The 10,803-nt window shown below is 39.4% G+C and overlaps 1 protein-coding gene across 1 annotated transcript in view; it reads right to left on the reverse strand.

The window, feature by feature from the left end:
- Positions 1-127, reverse strand: part of CNTLN (centlein, centrosomal protein) — a 197,384-nt gene extending 197,257 nt beyond the window's left edge. The window contains exon 1 of the mRNA XM_010568763.1: positions 35-127. Within this exon, the coding sequence (XP_010567065.1) occupies positions 35-127 (93 nt within the window). The remainder of the gene's footprint in view (positions 1-34) is intronic.
- Between the last annotated feature and the right edge of the window lie 10,676 nt (positions 128-10,803).

Consider the following 10,803-nt stretch of genomic DNA (forward strand, 5'->3'; position numbering starts at 1 on the left):
CGCGCCCGGAGGGGACGGCCCCGCTCCCAGGTACCTGGCAGCGGCTCAGCTGCTCCGCCAGGCTCCGCAGCTCTTCCTCCAGCTCTGCCACCCGCGGTGCCGCCGCCTCCGCTCGCCCCGAAGCCATCGCCGGCGCGGTGGTAGTGAGAGCCTCTCGCCCCCTCTGCGGGGGGGTGGGGGGGGGCGGCGAGAAGAAGGTCAGCGCCTGGCGGAGAGGGTGCGGAAAGGGCCTGCCCGCCCGCTCCTGAGGGAAAGGGGAGAGAAACGGTGCCGTGAACCACACAAACGAAAACTTTCCCCCTCTCAGCTGCACTTACCGCACGGGCGAGCGCCGGAAACCGCAGAGAAGAAGGACGCGGTGCAATGACGTCAGCGCAACTGCTGCCCCGACAAAGAGAAGCAGCCAGAGGCAGGTTTGAATTTGCCCGCCCGGGCGGCAGGGCCGCGCATGCGCCCTGCCTGAGGCGGCGGCCGGTTCCCGCGCGAGGCGCCGTCGGTGAGGAGAGCCGTTAAGGGCCCGTCCCTGTGGCGCGGGCAGGGCTGCCTGGGCGCTCGGTCCGGGTGTAGGGGATGTAAAAGCAGCACATTCTTCGGCGGCAGGGACTGGCACTGCGGGAGGGTAGGCCGTACGAGCTCCTGCCAAGGGTGGGGGTTGAGCCTTGTTTTACCCTCACGATACAGGAACAGCTGCTGCCTAGTCAAGGTGCTGAGCGCAGGGTTCTGCAAATGTCTGGGAATCCAGCAGATTTCTGCCCTTCCTGAGCCGACGGAACACCTAGAGTCGTCTCAAGTCTCTGTTGTGATACTGGAGATCTGCATGTGAATGGTGCAAGTATTTCTAGGTGTTCTGCTGCGGGGTGCTGAGGCTCCAGCATATTTTAGTTTAGCAAGATATAGCATGCCTTTTCGGATTTTTTTTATTTTTATTTTCTCCGAATTAAGTAGTGACATTTGCGGGTTGAGAAAAGCCTGGTTCTAGAGTATGTCTTTATAGTGCTTTTGGATACACAACCACCCAGACTGTCTCTTGTGCAGGAAGATTATTCAGATTTATTATTTCCAGAGTTGGATTTGAGAACCTACAACTGAAAGCTAAGAAAGGTGTGGAAGATCTAACTGTTACAGTACATGAAGTATTTGGGCTGCTGCTGCGACATAAATACACTGGATTTAAGGTCAGGACATGCGGAGTACTTGGTTTTGAAATAAAGGGTTAAACAGTGTTGCCAAAGAAAATCTTTGCATGTTTCCTGGACCCTACATGGGAAGCAAAATACTCATAAAAATACTAGTATTTTTCCCAAACAAAGAAAAAAGTTGAAACATGAGGTCAGGGTATTTTTTTAGCCTGGAAATAAGCACCAGTTGAATTGCATTTCACCAATGTCAGTATCCTGCTGTAGGAGTAGCACACATGTTTTTGCACAGAAGTATGTTTTCTTTTCCCCTCCATTGTAAATTTTGCACAGATTTTGGAAAAGTTGCCCTGAGTGTAACACTGGCAGGAAATAAAGTTCTTACTGTGTGTGCATGCACAAAAGCAAAGATAGGTTTACATATCTTGTGAATTATACATTAAAATGTCCAATCCTTCCATCTGTGGCCCTGACAGAAAGAATCCAGCACCCTTGGTGATGGCTTTCCCTGTGAAAATTGGGTTTTGCAGCACATGCTCTAGAGTCCCTTCTCAGAAAAAGAAAGCGACTACACTAGTCAAGGCCAAAATATCAATTTTTATATAACTTTATATAAAAGTATTTTTGTTATGACTGCAATTATTATCTGCACAATTACAAATGTAAATTTGGAGGTGAGGGACTGCATTTGAGTATTCTCTGTCCAGTTACCTGGAAATGTAAGGAGATTCAACAGTTACCTGATCAATACCATGTCTCTCCTTAGAATATCCTCTATAATTTTTGTTGTTGTTCATCACTCCTTGTATATTGTATCATCTCATATGTGTGATCTTACACTTTCAATTATTTATCTTCATGTGTTGCTCATTTAATCATAATGACCATCCTGGCATAATTTTAACATTACATTTTTACCTTTTTCTTTGCTTTCTTTTTTCCCTTAAATTATCCAGTCAGTATGTAATCTGTAGCCTTCACTTTTTCCGCATCCCCACCTTTTAATAACTGTCTTTTTTACTTTTCATCTGTTTCCTAATATTTTTATCACTGTCCCCTTGACCGTTTGTTCCCTATTACACATGGGCAACAAGAAGCTAACCTTACTTAAAAAACAATATACTTGGATTAACTGCTAAACAACTATAATGACTAAACGCGATTTAAAAACATTTTCCAAGTACAAGGTCGTTCAAAGTTTAGCCGAAAAGATTCAGTTATTACAGGGACTAGGTTCACAGCTTGACACAACAGAAAAGGCTACAATCCCTATAACTTTGAACTTAAAAATTTGTGCATTTGTTGTTACTGTAGACACACCACATTATCACAATAAGCACACAAGCAACACTTTCCCATAGCCAGATACTTATTTTATGCATATAGTATTTCTGTGTACATTTTAGCCATCTTCATATCTGTTTGCCTTCCATTTCATAAGTTGTGTCTCTATATAAAGTTTCTAGTTATAAACCCAGACAGCATTCATGATAATTCTTAGAATATTTTAGAAAACGTAAAATATGCCGTTGGCAAGTTTTGATGAATTGGGAGACCTTGCCTTGTCTTGGAGAATTTTGTACATTATCTTTCTCCCAAATCCTTGTGTTTTGGAACACCTGCACTTACAGCTATCAAACGCATGAGACTTAGGCAGAATTCTTCCAAGCCTAAATATTTCCCTTTGGATTTCACTTTTTTTCAAATGAAACAACATTCAGTTCAAATTGGGTCAACACAAATTTTCCTAATACACAACTGTTGAATAAGCATGCAATTTTTTGTGGCTTTTCCACTTCTATTAGAAATATATTACACAATTGAAATCTAGTTGCTATGGCTTTTGTCACTTGGAGTGTCTGTGAAAGTTATACAAGTAAAAGTGCTCCCTGAGTTGCCTCAGTGGCAGAAAGCATAAATGTTTTGTTCAGGGTTGGTTTTTTTTGCAGTTGGGAAATTCCACATCCTTCTTTGAAACATGTCCATATTACAAATATATTACAGTTATTCCTCATCACATAATTTATTTTTTCTGTTTGTTCATTTCCTCTTCTTATCTAAATGTGAAATAAAACATTCCATCTATTGCGGCAAACCCCAGTACTGTATTATTAGAAGTCAAGAAACACAAGTACATAATAGAGCATTCTCATTTTCTTTTAAACAAAATATGTCATTACTATTCTGATTTTAATTAGAAGTGTTAACATTTTCTACTAATGAATTTTTATGTTGACCGTTCTTGTTCATCACCAGTAGTTTGGTAGGAAACAGCATCATCAAACAGGTACTTTCTGAAAGATGCTTTTCAGCTACAGTGAGCAAAAGAAGCCAAAATTGCCAAAATTATTTCTAGCGGTTTTTGGCAATGTCCTCAATATTTTAGTAATTTATATGTTTCTCAGGAACATATTATAACCCTAGAAATATGTTAGAATTTGTTTAGACAATGAATTGAAAACATACTTGCAGTCAAGATTTCTGGAGGTTTTGTTATGTGAGTTTGGTTTGTTGTTTTGTTGGGGTTTTTTAAGTGACTAGCTGTAAGCTAGCTTATCTGTGCATTCAGGGCTGCAGGGGACATTCTTTTCACTTTTTTGACAACTGTAAATAATAACATGATTGTAGGTGTAGGAAGAATAGTTTTGGCATATAAAAGTGGCAAGTTCTGTAGGCAGAAGTAGTATCTGGTATTAGACCGCCTGTCATAACTGAGAGAACAGGCAGACCATTCAGATGGAACAAATTGGTGAAAAAAGTATTTGGCCAAAACCACCCATTTTTTCCAACTGCATCTAGTAAAAAATACTACTTCAGACCTCATTTCTACCTTTATAATGTATTCAATTGAACTTGCACAGTTAAAAAATCAGAGTTGGAAAAAGTCAGCATGGGAGCCTAGATTCACTGACAGAGGGACCTGGAGTTCCGCTGCTACTGTGACTCACTTTTCACTCGCACCTGAAAAGAAAGTGTTATTTTCATCTCATGAGCAGAGAAGGTAACAAGAGGTCTGATCTGCCCCTGAAAAGACAAGAGCTAGAACCAAATAGCCTCCTCAGGTTTATCAAAATGACTAGGATATGGCTTCATGGGGAAGTTTGCTCTGGTTTACTGCATACTTTTCTACTACACACTGTGCCATGTGTACAGGCTGGGCATCTAAACATCAATGAACAGGTTACATTCCCCAGGGTTGCTAGATCTTACTGCCAGAGGACTCTAGCATTGCCTTGGGAGTCACTCTTCCACTTACCTTTGCAATCAGGAAGGCTGTGGTTTTTCATTGTATTTTAAATGAGGCCACAGACCATGGCGCTGCACTCTTCAAGGCAATGGAAAACACAAACCATTAATAGAAATTAGGGCATGTCAGCAGAACGAAGCACAGAGGGAGGAGGTAGTTAACAGTGTCCTGGATGTGGGGATGAAGTTTGCCCCACCCCACAGCACCTGCCAGCAAGAGGAGGCCTAGAGGGAGGAACTGACAGCTGGAGGTAATTAAGAGGAGGAGGCAGATTCCAGAGTTTGGCTGTCCTGGCAGAGGGAGATTGGGTTTGCGTTGCAGTAAGATGAGGAGCTGGGTTTAGCTGAGCCTTGGGAGTTGATTGTTTCATTGTTAATTTGTTTCTTAGTGAAATTAAACACAGGAAGGACCTGAGCTTTGACCTTGCATGTGGTGTGTAGCCTGTGTCATAGACTAACTGGGAGAGTCACCTGGTTACAGAAGGGTTGCATGGAAAATGAAGAGTTGAGTTCCATCACCCTGAAAGAGGGTGTGAAGAGTACGTGGCCACCCAGGTTCAATGAATAAGGCACGATACCCTTCTTAACTTAAGGAGTGGTTGCTGGAAGGGGCAACCCCGTCCACGACCACCCAAACTTTGTATAGTATGCAGAGGACACAGATGAGACTCTCCCTAACCCTAGGGATGGCAGCTGAGAACATACACCTACACATCCGCACTCTTATCAGCCCATTGCAGCCATGCACATGTATACAACGCAAGAGCCACAAACATATGCAAGTGCCTCACAATCTACCATTTTTAATATTAGAAATCAGTTTTGCAATAGTTTGTATCTTTTAGAATTGCACACTGGTGAGCAGTGCACTAGAACATACTCATCTTCCGACTGTGGACAGATTAAAAGAGTAAGTACTGGAATTAATTAAATAAGAATTTCCGCTTTAATTAAAAGAATTGTTACATTTTAAGCTTCTATATTCAGAAATAATAAGAGAATTTTGAACAGAAGTTTTAATGTGAATATTTCAGGCAACCTGCAAAATTCATTTAAGTATAGCTTACCTCCTTTTACATGGTGGAGATGTTAAGGTGTAGTCAGGGTAAGTCACAGCAGAGTGCACAGCAGTAGCCTTGATAAAGCTACAATTATTGAATAGGGCATAAATCAGAACCCAGCAATGTATTTGCTCAGAACAGAGCCAAGGCATACGATTTTCAGGTCTTTGTTTAACAATTCATACTGTCTTTAAAAAAAAAAAAAAAAGACCTTAGGAAAACAAACAAATTGGAACAAAATATAAGCACTGGTAGTTTAGTCAAAAAACATTTGCAGCAATTAAAACACTTTCTCTAGTTTTATCGATGTACTTACATTACTGTTATGTATTATTTTACAGACACTAGCTTTTTAAGAAGAAAAGATACTTGCTCCCACTCTAAGATAAGGGGGTTTTGACACCTCAATATAATATCCCTTTTGCCTCAGTTGTCTTGCTGGATCTTTTTACTTGAAATTCTAAGCTAACTGTCTTTGTGTTTGTCTCGATTGACCATCAGATTTAAGTTGCAGTTATTTACAATCACTTAAATTGACAATTCAGAAACTACTTCAGATGAACAAGCAAGATTCTATTTTTATTATCTGTGTGCACTGTGGCAGTAGCTGAGAGTTACTGGGAGGCCACTTTGTACTGCAGTATTTCAGTTGCTAACACTGTTCCCAAAAGCAGTGTTTGCTATAAATTCCCAGCCCAGGGGAATACAAAACAGATACTGCACATTGCATTCTAGGGTGGTACTGCAGTCAGCCCAACATGAACTCTTCTTGCAGCCTGAACTCCATCATCACAGTGGGACTCAACTGACTCAATCCAGTGAGATAGGGCTCGTGTATTTTGGCAGCAATGCAAAGTTGTAACTTTGAACTTTACTTTCCTACTGTGGTTGAGTTTAGAGTAACAAAGTGAGACTCTGTGTCTGTTGATTTAAGTTTTTAGACACACTTCTTATTCAACAGAATTGCTTCCTTTAGAGACAGAAAATATTTAAGAATAAATACTACACAAACATCTGTATTTTCCAATAAACAGAATGCAAACATAATGCAGAGTGCAAGTAAAATTATCTGGAATAAATTCAGAAACAAAATATATTCTCACAGAAATTAAGATTTTTTAATACTGACTTTTGATAAATGTGTTTGACTGTTTCTGTTAATTTCCTCATCAGTTGTATTCTAGTAATGTCCACAAGATAACAATTGATTTAAGCATGTAAAAGAAGTTAATTAAGTTCTGAAGTCAGACAGCGAGGGTTCAGAAGAGAGCTTTTCATGCTTACTCATTTGTGGAGAGGACAGGCAGTTGTCAGATCATATTCAGTTTCAAATTCACAAAAAACATAGCAATAGAATTGTTTCTACAGTTTATTTTTAATTCTAGTATAAAAATAAATAAACAGCACTCTATTAGAGTGGTTTGCCAAGAATTATTACATTCCTTTTTTTTTTTCCAGAAAATGAAGTTTAATTATTGCCAGCTCTCACAATTTTATTGCAAGCTCCCTGTTATTGTTATTTTCTTTAAAACCCCTTCTGGAGTCCTTTGATTACATAAGAATTTCTAGGTTGTTTCTTCTTCTGCTTTTAGCACTTCTATGCCTCACAGCAGTATAGAAATATGACCCAAATGTGAACTAAGAACTCAAAAACTGAAAATCAAATAAAAATAGCTATTAGAAATCACTATTTTATTTCCATTATGACCTGTGTTTTTTGGACACTTAGTATAGGTAACACTAGATTTCTCTTGTAAACAACAGCAAAAAAAAGCTAATTTGGTTTTATTACCCAAACAATGGTAGAAATATGCCAATGAAGACTAGAAACAAATAGTAAAAAACTGATACTAATATTTTTCACTGCTTTAGTGGTCTGAATTCTTGACTACAATACAATATATTGAGGCTGTGAAAAACAAAAAGGAAATATGTTGCTGAGACAGCAATTACATTAGATCATATGTTGAGCCTCCACTTTACTCAGGGAATGAGGTATAGCTACAAATAGAAGAATATGTGTAGTCTCATCTTGCAAGCTAACTCTGCTTTTTCATTATTCTCAGGTAAGGCTTTGTGTTCCTAGTGAGTATGAGGTTGCCATCTGGCTCCCCTAACCAATCCTGCATCCTGACCACATGGCTTCTGACCACGTATTCTGTTTTAGAAGTATGCTCAAAATGATCCAATATCTGAGTTGCTCTGGTCTTCTGCATGTCCTTTCTGGCAGTATTTCATGATCTAGAAAATGCTTCGTGGTGTTCAGTCTTTTATCTTCACTGAGGTTTCACTTCTGAGAATTCAAGGTACCAATGAACCAAGTTAATTTAGATGTTACTGCTTTGACAAACAACTTCTGAATAATCCAGCAGCAGTTTCAAATATAATCTTAGTTATCTCTAGACCCCTGCAGATGGACAAATTTTACATAGAAGCTTTTAGATGAGGAGCAGAGCAAGCAACAGCAGACAGTAACTTCTTAAAATGTTGTAGCTTTATGGACTAGGTGGTAATAGTTGTATACCCTCCAGAAATACTCAAGAATATAACCTGGACTTTATTAATTCTTATTATCTATGTACATAATTCTGCTTTTGTCTACTATAAATGGGGAATACTCATCTGGCATATCTGAATAATCATATATAGTGCTAACAGGGTTATTATCTTGTATTTTGCAGTACGTTGCAGCATTCCTGCCAAATACCTTGATTTTTTTAAGGCAAATTTGGGAAGTTTGGTACTAATGCCTCAGCTATACCTTGCTCAGACACCATGTTGAACATTTTTGTTGGTGTTCATATGACATAAGTCTGCCAATTCAAGGAGATCCACTTCATTCTGAAACCTCTTAGTATCAGAATAGGCAGAGGAAATGTAACCTAGCACATGAGGGTCATCGAGCCCGCTACAAGTACTTACCCAATTGGACAGTATTTATTAGAGGATGTTTGTGACCTCATGCTTCACAAAAAAAACTATTGTATTATTCTTAGAACATTCATGGTAGAGGAAGCAGCTATTGTATTTATTTGTATTTTAGATGAAATGTTGTCTCTGGGACCAAGGTCGCACTTGTGCTCCGCTGACTGACTTTAGCAGCAAGCATTCTCAGTCATCGCCCTTTTTCCCTATCCCACCATTGGGTAGTGAGAGGCTTGACTGTTCTATTTGGAACTATTTTACAAGATAGTAAATGCACGTAGGAAACAATCTCTGAAATAGTAGGAGAAATAGAAGGCCTATGTTTGGGCAAGTCTGTGCCTGGAGAGGCACAGAATAACAGTGCTTCAGTGCCTGGAGCACACCAATGGAAAAAAATACTAAATCTAGAAAACAATACTTATGGAAGGAAATTTCAGCAAAAGCTAGTAATTTCTCCCAGTAGCTAAACAGAACGTGGCTACATGAAGATAGGTCTCTGCCCTTAAATAGGATTCTTATTTTTTAGACATAAAAAATAAATCACCATGAGAGTTCCAAAAGATATACTGTGCCTGGATACAGCAGAAGATTTAGTATTCCGGTATCCCAGACTAAATCAATAACTGGCATCCTATCTGGTCCAGTTATTGAGAGAACATGATTTGCTTTTTCTTTGCATCACTTTAATGGATTTCTTTTCCTATTGAATAATACCTCTGTACAAATACTGTTTTAAAGTTTATTTGGGTGAAATTTCTGTTTGTACAGATTATATAATTATGTAGGATTATATACAGTGGAGTGCTGCTTACAGAAGTGCTATTACTTGTTTCTTTTATATTCTAGTAACCAAAGTAATAAATAGCTATGTATTTCACTGTTAACTTTACACAAAGGTTCAGGTAAATATGCAGCCCCTGACTCACTTAGCAAATGGAAATTCTGAATCTACGCATCCTTACCAGTATTCGGGGTAGTAGAAAAAAGTTAGAAACATACAATAGAAGGTAAAATAATATCCTTCATTTTTAAATAATTATATTCATTTAAGTACTATCGTTTACATTGATAAGGAATTGTCGTACAAATTGTGGCTTATAGAACCAAAATTATAGCAGGTTTGTATGCATGCATGTTATTCATTTGCTCTTTTTTTTTTTCCTCTTATCTAATGAAGAGCAGTATTGTGGGAAGTACTGAAATTTTGTCCTTTCTTCTCCAGGCCAGTTACTTCCATCCCAAGGTCCTTTTACTCATAGTCTGCGGCAATCCTTGTGTAGACTGTAGATAAGATTTATTCAAGGCTTTAGAGGGCACATGCTATCTGTGCAAAGCCTTTCATACACAGCATTTCTCATACATTTTATTCCACTAAATAAGTGGCACATACCTAGTATAGAGGAGCCAGGGCCTTCCCATGCAGTAGCACTTACCCCCTCCATACTCACTAGTATCACCTGTTTGCTGGCAATAGGACCATCCCTGCCTGCTGCTTCTTGCCCTGTGCCGCCTCCTCTTAAGCAGTCACATGGAGATGTGGTGCTCCCTTCCGTCCCAGGAGTCTTTCTGTGGGTTTCACAGACAGCACCTGGGCAGAACACGCAGAGCTGAGCACCCTCTGCTCAACACAACAGTAAAGTGGATAATGTCTTTTAGGAAGAAGGGGAACATAGGGGAAGTACTATCCGCTTCAAAGAAAATGCCCAACAAGACCAGTTTACCATAAAGACAGTGAAGCTGTCTCCTTTACTACTACCATCTTGGCTAGCTTTTCTAATTCGTTTTTATCCATGATATTGCAATGATAATGACCTGGCTAATAGATGACTGTGGTGCTGACGCAGTTCTAAGAATTGAATTTTCCTTCAAATCCAGGTGGCAGAAGAGCATAACTGAATGCATATTTAAGCCAATTCATACTGGCTAGGAGCCTACGCTGAAGGCTTGTGCCAAGTCCCAACACAAAAGCTAAATATAATATACATATGGTTAACAGGGATTGCCTTAGCATATTCTGTAATGTTGGCTGCCATCATTCAGCAAGAATAAAATTAAAACTTTTGAGCACTCCTCACATAAAATGAAAGATTTACAGAAAGCAGCCAGCAACTGCCGGTGTAAGGTTGTCAACCCAACAAAAAGGTAACAGGAGAGAGATCAAAATAGGTAAATTACAAATTGTCCTTTTGGTTTTTTGGTTTGTGTTTTTTGGTGTTTGAGGGGGCGGCAGGGAAAGGGGGAGGAAGCCTTATTTCTTGTCATCTTGAGTAATCTTAGATATTCAGAGCATATCCCAAAGTGGCTCTCCTCTATGAATTAGCAGTGTTGGAAGAAAAGTTAGGTGTGTCCTTGATCCTTTCATTTATTGGCAAGAAAAAGTGTAACTGCTTTCAGCAAAAAAAGTCTCTGAAAGGACATGGATCTGAATCATATAT

This window comes from Haliaeetus leucocephalus, unplaced genomic scaffold, assembly GCF_000737465.1.
Source record: "Haliaeetus leucocephalus isolate CR32 unplaced genomic scaffold, Haliaeetus_leucocephalus-4.0 Scaffold254, whole genome shotgun sequence".
Taxonomy (NCBI): domain Eukaryota; kingdom Metazoa; phylum Chordata; class Aves; order Accipitriformes; family Accipitridae; genus Haliaeetus; species Haliaeetus leucocephalus.